At 51.8% G+C, this 20,419-nt stretch overlaps 1 protein-coding gene across 1 annotated transcript in view; it reads left to right on the forward strand.

The window, feature by feature from the left end:
• Positions 1-1,957: 1,957 nt before the first annotated feature.
• CD58 (CD58 molecule) overlaps positions 1,958-20,419 on the forward strand; it is a 29,327-nt gene continuing 10,865 nt past the window's right edge. The window contains exons 1-2 of the mRNA XM_036453264.2: positions 1,958-2,075; positions 18,689-18,985. Coding sequence (XP_036309157.2) covers positions 2,018-2,075; positions 18,689-18,985 — 355 coding nt within the window. The 5' untranslated portion in view covers positions 1,958-2,017. The remainder of the gene's footprint in view (positions 2,076-18,688; positions 18,986-20,419) is intronic.

Here is a 20,419-nt window from a genome sequence, read left to right on the forward strand (position 1 = left end):
GTAAGTGCCAATCCGCCCGTTGTTTATGAGTGAAGTGAATAGACAGTTCTGCAGGAGGCAAGAGGACTCTCCTGTCTGTAGGTCTAGGAGCAGCGATTTCCTGTGTTCTAGGACTTGCAGGCTTCCTGGGAGAAGTTCCAAGGCTGGCAAGAACGAGAGCCAGGGAACCAGAGAGCAGCACCCACCCCATGCTCCCAGAGCGGACAAAGGAGCTCCTTTCTGGACTTCTAGTCCAGGGCCATCTACAGTGACAGCAGGCCTCCGCTCACTGGCCCCAGGAGGAGAGCTATAGCCAGCCCTCCTTCGGTGGCAACGTAGGGCCTTTTGGCCATCTACCTGAGGCATTTCAGATCCAGTCTTTCTGAGCCACTACAGATTTGTGAAGTCAGCTGGACCAGGTACTTAATTGCTTCTGGAAAGGTTTTTTAAGAAAAGTATTTTTTAATTGGCTTCAGAGAGGGAGAGAGAGGTATTGATAGAAACATCAACGATGAGAGAGAATCATTAATTGGCTGCCTTCTGCACACTCTACCCTGGTGATCAAGCCTACAAGCCCAGCATGTGCCCTAACTGGGAATCGAACCGTGTCCTCCTGGTAGATGCTCAACCACTGAGACATGCCAGCTGGGCCTAGAAAGGTTTGATGGGAGCTCAGTATATTTCTCTCTCACTCTTCCTCGTCAGATGATTTTTTTTTTCTTCCCCAGAGAGAGTGAAAGGGAGGAAAAACAAACATGCTGTCAGAGAAACACATGGATTGGTGCATGCACCCCAGGGAGGGAATCCAATCTGTAATCCAGGTAGTGCCCTTGACTGGGAATCAAACCAGTCAAGGGCACTACCTGGGTGCAGGGGCAACGCTCTAGCCAAGGAGCACACTGGCCAGGGCAGCACGGCCTCTCTCTTAGGGCACTGCTCTTGGGTCAGGGGCGTGTCCAACCCAGGCAGACTTAGTGAACCATTCCTCACACGCCTCCGCTCTTCCACAACCGGCAGCATGCTGGTGTTTACTGCCTTCGGACAGGCCCTGACCCTGCAAGAGTTCCCCTATAACTCCCACGGGCGGACTGGGTGCTTTTCTCCCAAAGAAAGGGAGCTGAGAGGGAGGCTGGTGGCAGCAGCTGGTTCTGGGGGTAACCTGGTCTGGAATGGGGTGGATTTGAGGAGAGGGCACACCAATCAAGAAGATAGGATGGAGAGTTCCGTGGAGAGGAGATTTTGATTGGCCCAACAGTAAGGGAGCTGACCCTCCGCTTCGGGCCGGGAAGGTCCACAGTTGAGATGGAGGAAAAGAAGCGCCAAGAGGGAAACTGAGGCGGCCAGCCCCCGGGGCAGGGGTGGGGGGGTGGAGAGTGTTGGGGCTGGGGGGTCAGGCTTGAGGAGGATGAGGAGACTGGCGGTTAAGGGGCTGCATCAGTAACCCCCCGCTCAAGCTAGCAGGTGTCCGACATCTCCCGTTTCCTTGTTTTATTTTATTTTATTTTATTTTTTATTTTATTATTTTTTGCAGAGAGGAAGGGAGAGGGATAGAGAGTTAGAAACATCGCTGAGAGAGAAACATCGACCAGCTGCCTCCTGCACACCCCCCACTGGGGATGTGCCCGCAACCAAGGTACATGCCCTTGACCGGAATCAAACCCGGGACCCCCTAGTCCGCAGGCCGACGCTCTATCCACCGAGCCAAACCGGTTTCGGCCCGTTTCCTTGTTTTAATCGCGGAAGAAAGAGCGGCTTCAAGAGGCTGTGTCTGGTCCGGGGTCCCATGAGCTGAATACCTTGGCGGGGAAAGCAAGCTCCCCGCGGAGGAATCACGGGCTCCCGCACCTCCCGGTCCTTGGGCGGAGTCCTGTCCAGCACTCGGGGAACGGCTGTGGGAGGGGGAAAAGGCGGAAGCGATGCCTCTCGCCCCGCCCCTATAGCCCCGCCCCTGTAGCCCCGCTCCTGTAGCCCCGCCCCCGATAGCCCCGTCCAGCCGGCCCCGGCGCCGGATTCGCAGCGTGAGGACCATTTTTACACCATGGCCGCAGGCAGCGCCGCGGGAGCCCTCCTCCTGTCCATCTGGGTGCTCCAGCTCGGTGAGTGTGTCCTCCCCGAGCCCCGCGGGCCTGGGCAGCGCCGGGGCGCCCTTGGGTTCCACGACTCCGGGGCCGGCCGGGTCGAAGGTTGGGGTGCGAGGCCACTGCTGGTGGCCTCCTGGGCGGGGCTCGGGGTGCGGGTGCGGGTGCGGGTGCGGGTGCGGGTGCGGGTGCTGAGGGACGCCGCGACCCCGAGCCCGGCCCGAGAGCCGTGCTGCCCGGCGGCGCGCTCCCTCGGCCGGGCCCGGAGGAGCTGGGCGGCGGCCCCCGGAATCGCTTTGGGGCGGAGAGGGCCGCCTTCCTCGCGCTGCCCCGCTCCGGCCTCCTTCGCCCCTCTTTCCGGAGCTCCGCCCCCGCCCGGGGCGCTCGCCCCTTTCCCCCCGGTGTTCCTCCGAAGGGAGGGGGCCCTTTCTCTGCCTCGAGTGAAAGTTACAAGTTACTTCGGAGCCTGCGGGGATCGAAGGGGTGGCGCCGAACTTGAACGGGCTTTCTCACTCTCGGGGCCCCACCCACCGGCTTTGGCGGGCCGGCTCCGAAGCACCAAACACCCGGAGGGGGCGACTCTGAATGGCCCTGCGGTGGGCAGGGGGGGCAGGGGGAGAAGTATCGGTAGCGTTGGCCTCACTTAAAGTTTCCTAAGTAGGGCCTCTCCTCCCCGTCCTGGGGATGTGCCCGCCACCAAGGTCCATGCCCTTGACCGGAATCGAACCTGGGACCCCTCGGTCCGCAGGATGACGCTCTATCCACTGAACCAAGACGGTTCAGGGCTGAAATCACTTATCTTTTGAAACAAGGACTCAGTGAGAGGGATGGCATTTGAAATGTGGCCTTTGGGGACAGGTGGCTTGTGGACCTGCTGTGATTGAGAGAGCCGGTGAGGAAGGCAGGGCCCCGGGCAGAGGGGAGTGGACAGGTGAGCCTGGGCACGCGTGCCCACTCCAGCTGGAGACCCCATGGGGAGCCCGCAATGGGAGTCCCCGTGGGAGTTTAGATTCCCTTCTTCAGACAAAGGAGAACTCTTTCTGGGCCTGTCGGGCTCCGAGCCATGTGCTTAGGAAGCGTAAGCTGGCCGGCCGCAGGAAAGAGGAAGGACTGCAGAGGAATTGGAGGCAGGGGGCCCAGGGCAGAGGCCATCACACGGCCCCAAAGACCTGGGAGGGCTGCAGAGGCCGTGGCTGTGGGAGAGGGAGGAGACACAGAGCTTGCATGGTTGGAGTGATTCTTCCAGAAGAGCTGATATCTCTCCCTGGTCCCAGAAAGGCACTGCAGGTACCGTGGTTCAGACGTGCGCCCCACCCCTCACCTGAGTCATAACTTCTCTGAGTTACCTACCTTCCCTGTACCTCAGTAATTTCTTCCTTAAAAGAATAGTGACAGCATCAACTTCATAGAAAAATTGTGAACCGCTTTGTACAAGGGCCCAGGGATGTGGACGCAGCCAGGAAGACTCCCCTGGTTTTGAGAGGCGTATGTGGTAGTGGGGCGGAGGTGGGGAGGGGCAGTTAACAAGGAGCCAAGTAAATAGAGACGGGGTGGTGGTAGAGTTGACATTTAGGAAAGGGGAGGGGAAGTGGTCAACATTTCTTCTTGAGTCATTAAACCTCAGCCGCATTTAAAATCTTTAGAAGAGTTGCCACAATAGTACCGAGAAGCCCTAACCGATTTTGCTCAGTGGATATTGTCGGCCTGCGGACTGAAGGGTCCCAGGTTGGACTCCAGTCCTGGGCAGGTACCTTAGTTTCGGGCACATCCCCACTTGGGGGTGTGCAGGAGGCAGCTGATGGATGTTTCCCATGGATGTTTCTAACTCTCTATCCCACTCTTCCTCTCTGTGAAAAATCAATAAAATAAAAAATAAAAATGGTCTGGGATCCGGATGTAGGTCTGCACCCCAGATGGAGGCCTGAGTCCTGGGAGGGCAGTTAGGGCCAGAGAGGGAGGCCTGAGCCCTGGGGCAATCTGGTACTTCACGTGGTCATCTTGGTTATGGAATGGTGGTCTGGGTTACAGATGGAGAACTATATCCCTGATACAAGACTGGATTTTGTGTTTGAGTCCCAGGGCCCAGGGATAATATTCTCGGCCCCGCCGTAATGGTCTGGTACCTTGTTGTAGGTCTGAGCCTGGGAGGTAGGTCTGGGTGCTAGAGGGAGGTGTGGTCACTAGGGGGCTGTGGTCACTAGGGGGCCTTGGTGGCAGGTTTGGGTCAAGGGCACGGCCTGGGGATGATGCAATGGTGGTCTGGACTAGCCTGGATATTTAGACTCCAGTAAAGGGATAGGCAAAGCATTCCAGTCTGGGTCCCCTGGGTGGCCTTCTGGTCCTCCCCATAAAGGTCTGGGACCCGGCCACAACCGGTTTGGCTCAGTGGATAGAGTGTCGGCCTGCTGACTCAAGAGTCCCAGGTTTGAGTCCAGTCAAGGGCGTGTACCTTGGTTGTGGGCACATCCCCGGTAGGAGGTGTGCAGGAGGCAGCTGATCAATGCTTTTCTTTCTTTCTTTTTTTTTTTTTAAATATATTTTATTGATTTTTTTACAGAGAGGAAGGGAGAGAGATGGAGAGCTAGAAACGTCGATGAGAAACATCTGACCAGCTGCCTCTTGCACACCCCCTACTGGGGATGTGCCCGCAATCAATGTACATGCCCTTGACCGGAATTGAACCTGGGACCTTTCAGTCCGCAGATGGACGCTCTACCACTGAGCCAAACCGGTTTTGACTGATCAATGCTTTTCATCAATGTTTCTAACTCTCTCTACCTCTCCCTTGCTTTCTGTAAAAAATCAATAAAATATATTAAAAATATCTTAAAAAATAGTACTGTGAATACCTGTGCACTTTTCTCCTGGAATCACCAGTTGGTGACATTTTGTCACATTTGGTTTACATCTCTCTCTCTTTATACACACGTGTACTAAAATTTATTTTTACGTTGGGCCATTTGAGAGTTGCAGCTCTTAAGACACCTTACACCTACGGTATATATTTCCTTGTCTTCTAAGAAGCCCGGGGCTTTGGTAAGACACAGAACCACGTGGTGACAGGAAACACAGCTTCCCTGTTTTGTCCGAGAGCCCAGAATCCCAAGGAGACTCGCCCTGCATTGGGAAGGCATGCCCTTTCCACCCCCTTTGACCTGGAACTGTTGCCAACCTGTTCCTTTGTTTCTTATTTCCGACATCACCGTTTTCAAAGGGTCCGAAGGGGTTATTTCATAAAATGTCCCTCGGTTTGGATCGTCTCTGTCCTCGTGATCAGATACTTTCTCGGACGGGGATTTTTATGTGTGTGTGTGGAGCGGGGGAGGGGGCTGGGAATTCTTATGGGTGTCTTGGGCCCTCAGCGCATCTCATCTGTGTGGCAGGTGCAGTCCGGTTGCCCCGTTCTGGGGACTGTTAACTTTGGCTATTTGGTTAAGGTGAGTTCACCAGGCTTCTCCCGGGTAGAGGCACCGCTCCCCTCTGTACATAGTCCGTGACTTGTTAAGTGGCATTTTGAGATCGTGTGATTATCCCGTTTCCCAACAATCTTTCACGCACGGTTTCAGCAAACAGTGGCGATTCTTTGTAGCTGGCAAGTCCCCGTGCCCGAGTCTCTTTATACACGATTGACATTCTTCCCTTTGTCTCTTCGTGGATGTTTGCTACATGGCATTCCTGTAGGCTCGGCGACCTCAGATTTGCAAGTGGGACTCCCTCAAGCTTCAGTGTCCTTAAAAACAAAACAACAACAACAACAACAACAAAAACTTTAGTGTCTATTTGCCACGTTTCCAAGAGTTTTTGAGTACTTACTTCCTTTCTGGCCCAGAAAGATTCTGGACTCCTCTCCCGCCTCAGCCTCGGAATCCGTAGAGTCCCTCGTCCCATTCCGTCAGGGAGGGGACTCAGAAATCACGCTCTGAGTGCTGGGGGCGCCCGAGGGGCTGGACCCCTGGCTTCCAGGCCCTGCCTGGGGTCAGAGCCAGGAAACAGTTTTCACAAAGTGGTGGGCTTGTCGTGTTGCCACTAAGGCTGACCCAATAATTAGATTCTTCTTCCCCTTTTCCACCTTTGCATCTTGCTTCTCACAGTGAGAACTCTATTCTTAGTAGCATCAGTATATTTTCCTAATCTATATTAAACACGAAATTCTTTGATAATCACTATGCCAATACCACTGCCAAGCACAGACAATTAAGTATAGTTCAAAATTTCTTTGCCCTTTTTTTAAAAATATATATATTTTACTAATTTCTTACAGAGAGAAAAGGAGAAGGATACAGAGCCAGAAACATTGATCAGCTGCCTCCTGCACACTCCCTACTGGGGATGTGCCTGCAATCAAGATACATGCTCTTGACCAGAATCAAATCTGGAACCCTTGATTCCACAGGCCAATGCTCTATCCACTGAGCCAAACTGTTTAGGGCTGTCCTGCTTTGTTGTTGTAGTTTAATCTTTACCCAAGGAAATTTTTTCATTGATTTTATTTTAGAGAGAGTGGGAGGAATGTAAAGGGAGAGAGAGAGAAAAAAACAAAACAAAAAAAACAATGTGAGAGAGACACTCAATTGGTTGCCTCCCACACACACTCTGATCCGGCCGGGATGGAACCTGCAACCCAGGTATGTGCCCTTGACCGGGAACCAAACTCTTGACTCTTCTGATGCTTAGCCAGGACTCTGCCACTTTTTATTTTTGTACATGTTCCTCCGGATATGTACAGAATATTAGATTTTAAAGTTACCTGAATCTCTGTTTCTTCTGTGTGGTTATGTTATTGACTTGTATATAGTTGCATTAATTTGTTACTGTTTTATTCAGTTTTAAGGGTTTCCCCCTTTAATTTTTAAACATGTAAATATAGTAACATGACTCAGATCACTATATAAAGATAGGCTCAGAGAAATCCTGCTGCCTCCTTCCCCATAGCATATAACTTGTTTCTGTTTTATCTTTCTTCTTTCTATTTGCTGTTATAAACAGATACATGTGGTTGTTTCTAACTCCATTTTTAAACGGCAGATCACACGTACCATGTACTCTTTTATACCTTGTTTTTGTCAGTTAGCCATGTCTGGAAAATCATTGACACCATCCTCGTCCCTTTTGTACAGCTGGGCAGTGCTCCATGGGGTGTGGTGTGGTGTTTCATTTGGTGGTTAGTGTTTTATATAGTGTGCTGGGGGGAGAGGGGGGTCTCTTTAAAAGGCTGAGAGTGGCTGAAACCGGTTTGGTTCAATGGATAGAGCGTCGGCTTGGGGACTGAAGGGTCCCGAGTTCGATTCCCCGTCAAGGGCATGTACCTTGGGTGCTGGCACGTCCTCAGTAGGGGTGTGCAAGAAGCAGCTGATCGATGACTCTCTCTCATTGATGTTTCTGACTATCTCTCTCCCTTCCTCTCTGTACAAAAATCAATAAAATATATTTAAAAAAATCAAAATCAAATGAAGTTTTAAAAAAAAAAAAAAAGGCTGAAAGTGTAGATGAGAAAGTGAGGGAGCAGGCCAGGGGGCTGATGGGGGATGGAAGCAAAGCCCTTCCATAGGCTTCAAGCATTTAAGGAACTTGGAGGAGCTCATTCTACTGGGAAGTAGCAGGAAAGAAAGCTATCAAAGGAGTCAGGGCTGGCACTCAGACATCAAGTTCTGTGGGCCCTTTAAGACCGACAATTTTACTCCCAATGAATGGAAAGTTTTGGAGGGTGCTGAACAGGAATGATGTCATGACGAACCATTCTGGAGAGCAGTCTGGAGAGGGCGGGCGAGGCTGCGGGATCACTGCAGATAAGGATCAAGACTAAGGGAGAAAAAAGCCAGGACCTTTGCACATCCATTGATTTGGCTGGTCCCGGTCCCTGGGGACCCACCCTACCACCACCACCAGTGGCAGGAGGGGCTTACTGGTCCTTACCAACACACACGGTGCAAACACTCTGAACAGTGTTATTTTTGTATCAGTAAGTTTGTGCAGTAATGAATGTATTTATTTCTCAGACTTGGGGCGAGCGAGAGGCAGCCCGGGCTTTGCCAACGCACGCTCCTGCCAGACCGAGCCACTGCAGGGGCTCGTCCAGGGTTGCACAATAAGACGAACCTTTAAGCAAATAAGAATCTCAGAGAGCCGAGACCGGTTTGGCTCAGTGGATAGAGCGTCGGCCAGCAGACTGAAAGGTCCCAGGTTCGATTCCGGTCAAGGGCATGTACCCTGGTTGCAGGCACATCCCCAGTAGAGGGTGTGCAAGAGGCAGCTGATCGATGATTCTCTCTCATCGATGTTTCTAACTCTCTATCCCTCTCCCTTCCTCTCTGTAAAAAATCAATAAAATATATATTTTTTAAAAAGAATCTCAGAGATTCGCAGCATAGCCATACACCTCAGCCTGTGAACGAGCAATTCGGACCCAGGCGGCTTTCAGAACCCCGTGCAGCCATGCACGTGCTTCCTGTTAGTCACCACTCGGGGCGGGGCTGTCCCCTGCCCCCACCCCATCAGTATTCACTGGACTTGACCGAGTGCAGGAGTGCGATCTGGGCTGGCTGGCTGGGCAGGCAGACCCCAGCCGCCATCCCTGCAACCGTCCTGAGCTGGGGTGAGGCCTGGGCAGCTGGAAGGGCAGGGCTCAGGGAAGAGGTCACTGTATCCGTCCTGTCCCTCAGGAGAGCTCCCACGTCCAAGGGCGGGGTGCTGCGTTCCTGCCCAGAAACCAGGCCCCCCCCCCTCCACCCCGTTATCCTGGCTGTGAATCTCACAGCTCCTGGTTAGCAGTTTAGATTTTTGTTTTCATTTCATTGTCCCACCTTTTTTTTTTTTAAGGCGGGGTGAATTACGTAGGGCGGCATGTTCCCACCATCCATCGGGCTGTGTTCCCGCCATAACCTACGGCAGCGCGAGGGGACAGCTTGGGGCCTTAGAATTCAGAAGGCTAGTGAGTTACATATTTATTTATTTTATTTTTTAAAAGACTCCTCACAATCATGGTTTATTTCTTTAAAAAATATATATATATTATTGATATTTTACAGGGAGGAAGGGAGAGAGAGAGAGAAACATTGATGAGAGAGAAACATTGATCAGCTGTCCCCCTGCATACCTCCTCCTGGGGATGTGCCCACAACCAAGGTACATGCCCTTGACCAGAATCGAACCGAAGGACCTTTTAGTCCGCAGGCCGATGATCTGAGCCAAACCGGTTTCGGCTACATATTTATTTATTAACATCTTGCCATATTTATACTCGCTCTACACCCCCACATACTTTTACATAATTCCAATAACATCATCTTATTTATGAAAATAACAGTAATCCCCTACTATCACCTGACTTCTGCCCTTATTCAAATGTCCTCATTTGTCACAAGAGCATCTTTTTTTTTTCTAATAAAATAATTATCTTAATGGAGTATTTGAAATAATTTCAAACATCTGATCAATAAGATTATACACAAATATGAGAATATGCCACAAAAAGATAAAGCATTTAAATATACAAAAACAAATTTAGGTATAGATCTCTTCGTAAAGTACTCTTAACATATACATAGTTTATAGCACGTACACAGTAACTTCTGGAAGGAAAGACGGGCCACCCTGAGCCTCGCCTGAGCGGTGTGGCCGTGACAGCCCCCGGAAGGAGGACGGAGGCCCCACTGGAGGGCTTTCCCCTGAATCCTCTGGGTTAGAGGCAGCGCTTGCCCACTTCTGTGGAACTTTCTTGGAGTGTACTCTCCTCCTGTGACTGACTACAGCGACCATTTGTCAGCAGCCACATGGTGGCATTTAAAACAAAACAGCAAAACAAAGCAGGGTCTGCTTCAGTGAAATCAGCCTCGTGGGCGAGTCTAGAACATGCTTCTCAGATGCACGTGGAGCCAAGCCCAAGAGCTGCCAAACCTGCACTGGGTCTAGAACATTCTCTCCACCCCCCCCCCCCCCCCCAGAGTCCTGTTAAAACCTTTACGTCAGCAATTAGGATTTCTTTAATGCAACAAGGTGCTTAAAACACAGGGCAACTAAAAGAGTTTACAAAACTGTCCTTGAGGTTAAAGCGATCACAGAACAGAGAACTTGGTTTTGGAGACTGCAGATTTGAAACATTGCGAACATTCCCTTTGCTCAGGCTGGCTGTTTTCCATCAACAAAACACGGCCTGAGCTCTGGGCCCGACTCCCACACTGCCCTGCCCTGCCCTGCCACGGGCACAGGCGGCCGCTTCTGGCTTCTGCTCCTCTTCCTTCTCCCTGCTCAGTGTGGCCGGGCCTTCAGCCCTGGTCCGCTCCGCCTTCTCCGTCTGCAGTGAAGTATGTCAGCAGCTACACCGTCAGCTTTCCCCAGCGAGCTGGCCTCCTGTGGCCGCAGCCGCATCATGTGGATGGAGGACAGCAGCTCAGCACACGGTCCCCTAGGTCCCACCGGTCCCCGTCTGACACGGGACTCAGCGGCCAGGGGCACGGCCTAACCCTGTGGCTGGTCACCTTCAGCGTCAGAGGCGGCTAAGCAACGGGTTCCACGGAGCCCCTGGGGAGACGCCGCCAGCTCAGCACCCTGCCCGGCACCCCGCCCGGCACCCTGCCCGGCACCCCGCCGGCGGTGCTGGGGCGCTGGAAGAGCCCGCCCGGCTGGCAGTGCGGCAGGCATAGCCGAGGGCAGGCAGGGTCCCTGCACAGGAGCAGATGCCTGCGTCTGCAGGTGCAGGAAGTTCCTGACTGTAAACAAGGAAGAGCATCTTTTTTTAAAAACACACACACACACACACCAGGATCTTGTCACATTTTGCACGTTGCATTTGTTGCCGTGTTTGGCTTAGTCTGAACAGATACCTTTTATAATCTGAAAGAGACTCGAAGCCACTCGCTAAGAACGAGTCTGTCTGGGAACCGTGCTGTCACCGCGACTCAGGAGGCACCGGCTCTGGGGGAGGCGGTTTCTCTGCTTCGGAGCAGAGTTCGCCGCACACATCGGCCTTGACGCCCAGCTGTCCTGCCTTCTGCCATCTTCTCCTGTCCTTTCTCCTCCGGTGCGGAAAGCTGTGCGGCTTCCCCTGCAGGCACACCTCCTGAGACTGCGCGGTCACATCGGACACTCGCGCAGCCAGGGCCCTCCTATTGCCGTTGCTCAGACGGTGGAGGGGGTGACAGCGAGCCTGAGCCGGCCCAGGAGAGGCCGGACACCGTCCTAGCCGGTCCTCTTTGGGGCGGCTTCGCTGTCAACCTGCGGCCCCAGGGAAATGCCTGACAGTTACTAGATAGGCTGGACCCTTTCCTTCCTGCTGCTGCTGCTGCGGAGCCTGGAGGCCTGGGAGGCTCCCTGGGGACCAGCAGGAGGGAAGGAACCCAGCCCGGAACCGCTGTGCTCTCTCCCCTGGCGGGAGCTGCAGATCCCCCGGTCTACCTTTGTGACCTTGATCTGTCCTTCAAACAGGCCTCCATCTGAGGAAGCCAGTTTATTCCCGTGGCTTGTTCTGCAGAAAAGAACCCCTTCCGGTTCCTAGTGACCTTCATCCCTTTCCATGGCACCTCCACCTGTCTGTGAGATCAGTGCCTCAACCTCCCTCTGGCTCACTGGTAGCTCCTTCCCTCCCTCCCTCTCTCCCTTCCCCCTGCCCTTCCTCCCTCTCTCCCTTCCCTCTTCCCTTTCTCCCTCTCTTCCTCCCTTCCTCCCTTCCTCCCTTCCTCCCTTCCTCCCTCCTTTCCTTCTACATTGAATTATTCACTTCATATGTTTTTGCTTTTTTATCAATGTTTTTTAAAAAAAGAGAGAGGAGGGGAGAGGAAGGGAGAGAGAGAGAGAGACATCAATGTGAAACATAGACTAGCTGCCTCCTGTATGTGCCCCCTACCAGGAATTGAACCCAAACCCTGGGCATGTCCCCTGACCCAGAATTGAACTGGTGACCTTTTGGTGCCCAGGATGATGCCCAACCAACTGAGCCACACCAGCCAGGGCTCCCTGGTAGTTTCTTGAACATTTCCCCCATAGACCAGTTAAAACGTGGGGAGAAGAGGACCAAGGTCCAGCAAATTATAAGAGATATGAATAAGGCTGTGTCATAAGTTAGTTGTCATGGAGTTTCTCAACTATGAACTGAAAAAAAATGGAAAATAAAAGGGTTTGCAAAGACATTTTGTAATGAAATGATCAATAGTTGAAATACCTTGCATCAGACTTTGGAGAACAGGTGTACGAAGACTGACAGCATCTTAAATTACTGTAGTAAGAACCTTTTTCCCCGAAGCAAGCTGTAGGCCTCAATACGTTCTGAGGACAGTCAAGGGTGAATGTGGCTTTTGAACACGGCAGCATGTGGTTACCTTAAAAGCATGGGCTGCTAGTAAGTAGTGCTGTCAGAGAGGAATAGAACACAAATAGGTGAAACCCGTGTTTGTAATAGATTTTTATCTAACCGGCAGGGATTTTTATTTTGGTTAAGGTGCAGTTCACCAGATTTCTGATCAGCTCCACCCCTCACCTGAGTCATAACTTCCTGCCCCTGAGTGCTGTAGGTGCCGGCACAATATTTTCATTTCAACATGTAGTTGGTATATGTAAGAGATTAAAAAAAATTTTTTTTTAATTGATTTCAGAGAGGAAGGAAGAGGGAGAGAGATAAGGAACATCAATGATGAGAGAGAAACATTGATTGGCTGCCTCCTGCGTGCCCCACACCAGGGATCAAGCATGCAACCCTGGCAACCGGAATCAAACCGTGACCTCCTGGTTCATAGGTTGACACTCGATCACTAAACCACACTGGCCAGGTTAAATAAGAGATTTCTACATTCCCCTTTTCAAATCAGATCTTCAGCGTCTGGTTAGCATTTTACCCACACACACTCCATCTCCATCTCATTGTGGACTGACCACATGTGGTGTGCTCAAAAGCCACGTGTGGTTAGTGGCTACTGACGTGGACTGGACGGCAGCGGCTGGAGGAGGAGAGGAGAGACGGGAGAGTGCTGTAGGTGCAGGAATGCAGGGAGGAGAGTCTGTGAGGACGGAAGACAGAAATGATGGAAAGAAGGTGGATTCAGAGAGCCGGCACCTGGATTCCGGACCGGTTCCTCCCGGAGGCACGGAGTAGCTTGCCAGCCGAGAGCAGGTGTCGGACAGGTTCTGGGCAGTTGTCGGGGCTGGGGGCCCAGGGGGGTATCGCTAACTGGCAGCCAGGTGAGAGCGTTTCCAGGCAGAAATAGATGGAGACGGGCAAGTGGTGCTGTAGCAACTGAGATTGTGGATTTCTGCCTTTAGTGACCACGGAAACAGAAATGACTGCCTGGGCCTGGGCCTGGGCCTGGGTCAGGGGGGATCAGCCAGGAAAGACAGAGGCGCCCCACGTGGTGGCTCATGGCGCAGGCCTCAGAGGCGGGCTGCCTGCTTCTTGACCCGCTCTGTCCTGGGCCAGCTCCTGAGCCCCGCGGAGCCCCAGGTTCCTCACCTGTGACCAGTGGTTCTCAGTCTTGGGAATGCTCTTCCCCATGTTCCCAGGCTCCCCCCCCCCCCCCCCTTGTCTGGCCCTGCTGCAGGCCAGCTGTGACCCGTTGCACACAGCGGCAGCCCTCATGAGTGACTCTCTCCCCCCACACCCCAGAGAGAGAGAGACTTCTCTTTGCCACGTGTCCCGTTCCTCCCAGTCACTCTCACACGCACTCCAGGACGGCAGGGCCTGGGACATAGGGCTCAGTATCTGGTGAGTGAAAATGCGAACAATAAGGCCGCTCTCGGGGAGTTGACTTGAGGAATAAATGAAGGAAGATAGATGGATGGGTAGATAATTAGATGGATCTAGCTTTTTGGGGGGTTAATCCTCACTGGAGGATATTTTTTCCCATTGACTTGTAGAGAGAGTGGGATGGAGAGAGGAAAGAGAGAAGAGAGAAAGACAAACATCGAATGATGTGAGAGAGACACATTGATCGGTTGCCTCCTGGACATGCCCTCAGCGTGTCCTGGGATGGAACCTGCAACCCAGGTACATGGCCTTGACCGGGAATCAAACCCATGACCTTTTGGTGCCCAGGACAGTGTTCTAACCAGTGAGCAACACCGGCCAGGCTCTATCTAGCTTTTCAGAAGATGCATGGCACATAGTGAGCCCCCAATGCAGCGAGTGCTTGTGCTGCTGCCGTAGTTAAACCTTATCCAGGCTGAGCCGGCCCAGGGCTCATTGGATTGGATGTACTAGGAACGAAGTTAAAGAATGGAGCTGCAGCCAAAACCGGTCTGTCTCAGTGGATAGAGCATCGGCCTATGGGCTGGAAGGTCCCAGGTTCGATCCCGGTCAAGGGCATGTACCTTGGTTGCAGGCACATCCCCCGTAAGGGGTGTGCAGGAGGCAGCTGATCGATGATTCTCTCTCATCGATGTTTCTAACTCTCCATCCCTCTCTCTTCCTCTCTGTGAAAAATCAATAAAATATATTTAAAAAATAAAACAAAATAAATAAAAGTCAATGAGGGAAAATATCCTCAATGAGTATTAAAAAAAAAAAAAAAAAAAAAGAATGGAGCTGCAGCCATCTCCATGCCTGCTGAGCGTGTTCCCACCCCAACACTGGAACCCGCGTCACGCTGCGCTGAGAATATTCGTGCATTAACGAGATATGACTTGGTACCAGCACCCTCTCAGTCATTCTGGGGGCAGCCCCTCTCCTGCATGCAAATGTCCGAACCGAGACGTTGCCCAGGCTGGGAGCAGGTCCTCCGAGGGGGTGTGGGCTGAAAGCCAGAGGCGATTTCAGAGAAGTGAGAGGGTCAAGGTTGTGTCAAAGCAGCCAGGGCCGCCCCGGGCTCTGCCGTCCCCAGGTCTGCGGAGGCCTCAGCCAGTCCCCGTCACAGCGTCACACATGGGAAATGCCATGCTGCCTCATCTGGGTACTGAAACCGTCAGGGGATTTTATCGTTTCGCCTCCAATTTGTACGTTAACTGCTGGCCCGGAGGGGTGCTTTGGAGAGAGAGCAGCCTTTCAGAAGGCCTCATACTGTCTAAGAAATGCCCTTTCCCTCGCCCTGAAGAGCCCTGAGAAATGGCCCGGTGACAGGTCACCTCTCCTGGCCTCAGACGGGTGGGGACTTGCATTGGGGCTGGTGTCCCTGCATGGGTAAGGGTACAGGTTTACTGGGTTTACGCCCTGAGCGGTGTGCCCCCTTCGCCTCGAAGGGGAAGCCGTGGCGTAGACAAAGGGAACATCTAAAAGGAAGAGCGGAGCCGAAACTGGTTTGGCTCAGTGGTAGAGCATTGGTCTGCAGACTGAGAGGTCGCAGGTTCGATTCCGGTCAGGGGCATGTATAATACGTTGGTTGCAGGCACATTTTCGGTAGGGGGTATGCAAGAGGCAGCTGGCTGGTGTTTCTCTCTCATCGACATTTCTAGCTCTCTGTCTCTCTCTCTTCCTCTCTGTAAAAAAATCAATAAAATATATTTAAAATATATATATATATATATATATTAAAAGGAAGAGCTGGGGATAAGATGGGGGGCTAGGGTGGGAAGTGGGGAGCCAGCGGACACTCCCGACTGGCTTTGGCCGGAGGCAGGCAGGGGAAAGGAAGGGGCTGTTTTGACCGCATCTGAGTGGTCCCGGGCCACTAACTCTCCGGCTCCAGGGAAAGGTCTGAGCCTGTCCTTGTCGCGTCTTGAATCTTCAGCCAGGTTCCCGGCACTCAGGGTTTGGGTGACTCCTGTTTGCTGCCTTTTGGATTGCACTGAAGTTGTATTTTAATCAGTTTAATTAATCCGCTTAACTGTTCATTGAGTTTCCCTATGCCTTCTTTGATTGCTCCTTGGATGGATGGATGGATGGATGGATGGATGGACGGACGGATGGACGGACGGATTTGCTCTGGTTTTTCTTCCTTCCCGCACTTGTCTCTCTTGTCCCCTTTCCGCTCCCTCACTTTTTTTACATTTCTCATTTTTATTTACCTTTAAAAAGTTTATTGGGTTGACATTGGTTAATAGAAGTGTATAGTTTCAGGTGTACAGTTTTGTAATGCATCATCTGTATATTGTAGTGCGTGTTCACCACCCCGAGTCAAGTCTCCTTCCATTGTCATTCATCTCCCCTTTACCCCTTATAACTCCCCCCAACCCATTCCTTCTGACAGTCACCCTACTGTGGTCTGGGTCTGTGGTGGTTTTCTCTTTGCTTAGTCCCTTCACCTTCATCACCCAGCCCCCAATCCCGTTCCCCCTGACAGCTGTCCATCTGCTCTCTGTCCATGAGTCTGTTTCTATTTTGTTTGTTAGTCCATTTTATTCATTAGATCCCCATATGAGTGATGTCATATGGTCCTTCTCTGACCTATTTCACTTCGCATAGCCTTCTCCAGGTCCTTCCATGCCATCCCAAAGGGTAAGATTGCCTTCTTTTCTGTGGCCGAGTCTTCTCCATTGTGTGAACGTACCACAGCTTCTTACTCCACCCCCCTGATGGCACTGGGGCTGTTTCCAGATCTCGGCCCCTCCCACAGATGCAATTGGGTGTTTGTCTAATTGTATGAAGTCTGGCGTCTCCAACAAAACGGAAGCTCCAAGAGGGCAGGGACCATGCTTGTCTGGTTCTCCCACACAGAATAGATGCCCATTGAGTATTTTCTGAATGAATGAATGAATGAATGAATGAATGATGGGATCAGGCTGTGGTGAAAGGGGAGCTGAGCAAGGAATTAGAAAAACTGTGTCCTGGTCCCTCTGCTGCCCTAGACTTGCTGAGACACGGGCAGTGGGTACGCCTCGGGCCTATTTGCCCATCTGTAAAATGGACGTAGCGTCCCCAGTGCCCCTGGGCATGCTGAGGGCTCCGGGGGGAACCAGGAGGACGTGAGCACACACCTGGAAGAGAGGAGGCCTCACTCACCTGCTGTCTCACTTTCCTTGGTGCTCTGTCCTGTCGCCTGTGAAATGGAGGCCATTGGAATACCCTTTAGGGTTCCTTCCAGCTCAGAATTACGGCGATTCTTTCTGCTCAGAAGTCTCCCTTCCCTCCCTCCTCGCTTCTCTCCACGCCGATCCCGGCTTGTTTCTTCTTCCGATTTCACAGTTCGGAGGACATCGCTCCTCCCCAGGGAGGACAGAAGCCGCTCAGCCATGCCTCTTCTCTCCCACCTCCACCCTCATTCATTCATTCATTCATTCATTCATTCAAAGGCATTTCAAGCCCCACTATGGTGGGTGGGCAGAGTCTGCTTGGAATCCTGCCTCTCTCATCTGCCTTCCCAGTACTGTTGAGTCCGGAGGATAGCGCAAACTCAGCAAAGCAGCAGGAGGGTGCCAGTGTCTTTTGAGGGCAGTCTCCCTGAATCAAGGGGGATGGTTCTGAAAATCCTGGCAGATAGACAGATGGGGGATATTTGCTTCTCATTTGGAATTACTGGGCACAGTTGCCCACAATTGGTTATTGAACGTCTCGATGTTTCCTGCGCTCCTGCAATCAGTTACCCTGGTTGCTGGTCGGCAAAAACTTCACATTTTAGTTTCTCTTTAATGTCTTTCCCCTTAACAGCTGTTCTTCTCTCTTTAACAAGAAAGTTAAGTCTGGAGCAAGATGCATTTAAACCCATGTGGGGGTATCAGGAATATCCCGGTCTTAGTGGTGGCAATAAATGTTTAATGACTGGATTGAGGAGGGGGAGCAGGAGCCTCTCATTTGAGCCCTTCAATCAGAGAGGTTAACCACCGGCTGTGACAGAGTTTGAATCAGCTCCAGCACACAGGGTCCCTTAATCCTCACCGTGCCTCTGGCCTGCTTCCTGCCACTGAGTTTGCTCTCACTAGCTCCCCTGCCCGACAGCCACCAGTCCGTCCTCTCTGCCCCTCGTCGCCCACATCCTGTCACCAACTCCTGCGATAACCTCTCAGGTCCATCCACTCGTGGGGGTGTCCCTGGCCTGGTCTGTCCGCCCGCCACTCCTTGCACGGCCTCTGCCTCCATGCTTGCGCCCCTCATCCTTGTCCTGTGTCCCTGCAGCACGGCCTCCTGGGGAAGGCCCCGCCTTGGTGTCTGTCCTTCCTCCCGTGTCCTCTCCTCACAGTGAGACCCCTCCAGGGCCTGGAGTGACGCCGTCCTGTTTGCTGCCATATTCCCAGCTTTGCCCACGTGCCTGGCATGCGGGTGGTGTCCACCAATGTTAACTTCACTTCTTGGGGTTTGTGGGCCCCAATTAAAGAGTGGATTCTAGCCCTCTCCGGTTTGGCTCGATAGATAGAGCATCAGCCCACGGACCAAAGGGTCCCTGGTTCAGTTCCGGTCAAGGGCACGTGCAGGCTCAATCCTCAGCCGTGTCGGAGCGTGTGCGGAGGCAACCAATCCGTGTACGTATGTGTCTCTCACATCAATGTTTCCCGCACTCCCTCTCCCCTTCCCTTCCACTCTCTCTAAAAATCAATACAAAAATATCCTCAGGTGAGGATTAAAAAAAAAAAAAAAAAAAAAAAAGTGGTTTCTACCTGGTCAAGCATCTGTTTTTTTCTACTTTCTGCTGGCGGTTTATCAGCTTAGCACACACAATAGCTGGTGAATAACTTTTACCATGAAATTCAACTCTTTTCTCCATAGAACATCTTGGAAGATGGTTTTCTGCTTCCAACAATCGTATTTTTTCCTAACTTTTTTTTTCTTTTTCTCTCTCTCCTAGATCTCAGCAGCTGCCAGAGCTTACCGCGTTTTGGATATGTAGGTGGGAACGTCACTTTGTCACCAGCAAGTACTGTAAGCTTTACAGAAATCACATGGAAAAAGGGAATTAATAAGATCATAGACTGGAGTGGAAACAAGGAGCCTACACATTACCCAGTTCCTAATGACAGGGTTCATTTAGACATTAAGTCAGGTGACCTTGTCCTCTTCAATTTAACATCATCAGATGAAGATGAATATGAAATCGAATCCGTGGATCTTACACATGGCCAGAAATTTAATCTTACAGTCCTCGGTGAGTATTTAATATCTTGGTTTGTTTAAAATGGCAAATTTTGCCTGGCTGGCATGGCTCGGTGATTGAGCGTTGTTGACCAGGACGATCGCGATTTGATCCATGGTCAGGGCACAGGCCTAGGTTGCAAGCTCGATCCCCAGTGTGGGGCATGCAGGAGGCAGCCAATCGATGATTCTCTGTCATCATTGATGTTTCTACCTCTCTCTTTCCTTCTTCTCTGAAATCAATAAAAATGTATTTTTGTGGCTGAATAATATTCTGTTGTGTGTTCAGATACCACAGCTTTTCTCTCTGTCTATTCTGCGATGGACACTTAGGTTGTTTCTGTGTCTTGGCTACAGTGCACAATGCTGCCCTGAACATTACCCCCCCCCCCCCCCCCAATTTTTCTAGATCATTCTAGTGCCTGGTTCATTCTCACTGTTTCTGAGGTTCCTGCCAGGGTCATAGTTCTCGGGAGCTGTGATGTTGAAATGAAGGTTATTTTTAACGTCCCAGTTCCTCAGGCCTTGCTGTCCTCGCTTCCATGGTGTAGCCCAGAACCTGTCGTTGCCAGTCACTCTGGTCCCTTCATCTCCCCGTGACAGATGTCCCACTCCTTCTGTTTCTGGCTCCCGTCCTGGGCTGTGCTGACTGACAGCTGGAGGAGCTACACACAGGGAGGTGCATCTCCATCAGTGACAAACGCAGTATCGGCCGGGGGGCTTCAGGCCCTGCTTGGGGGCCCGGGGCTGCAGCCTGGGGCTGTGAGGAGCCTCTGTCTCCAGCACTGGAGCTCCGTGTGGCTCGGTGAGATCTGTTTTTGGAAGATGACTCAGGCGGCAGGTATTTTCGGTGGATAGGGCGAAGAGGCGCCGGGTAGAAGCCACGTGGTCGCTCAGGTAGACAGTGTGGTGGGAGATGTTGGAAAAGGAGAGGGCCTGGAGAGGAGCCCCAGAAGGCTCAGCCGTATGGAGAACGAGCCCTAAAAATACCAAGGTTGACTCATGGCTTCACCCCGGTTGCAAATAATTCATCCTTGTTTCTTAGAAATGGGGAAGTCATGCTTTTGGGGAGGGTGTGCCTTGGCAGTACTCTTCCTGAGACACCAGACCTAACGGCAGACATTCAGAAAGGGAGTTTTTGGGGTCAAAGGGGGGTTTCCTGGCGCCTCTTTCTTCTGTGTAGAAGGGGCTAGCTGCTTTCCCTTTTCCCGCAGAGCCCCCGACCAATCTCCACTAATGGTGGTTATTAGCTCTTTCTCAGCCCCTTCACAGCCTTCGGTGTAATGTAATGTCCATGTAATAGAAGTGACTGTCCTTCCCTTAACCGTCCAGACTGGGGTATAACTTTATTTTTAAAATATACTTGATTGTTTTTCTTGTTTTGTTTTGTTTTGTTTTTATTGAGAGGAAGGGAGAGGGATAGAGAGTTAGAAACATCGAGAGAGAA

The sequence above is a fragment of the Pipistrellus kuhlii genome, unplaced genomic scaffold, assembly GCF_014108245.1.
Source record: "Pipistrellus kuhlii isolate mPipKuh1 unplaced genomic scaffold, mPipKuh1.p scaffold_m20_p_24, whole genome shotgun sequence".
In the NCBI taxonomy this organism is placed as follows: domain Eukaryota; kingdom Metazoa; phylum Chordata; class Mammalia; order Chiroptera; family Vespertilionidae; genus Pipistrellus; species Pipistrellus kuhlii.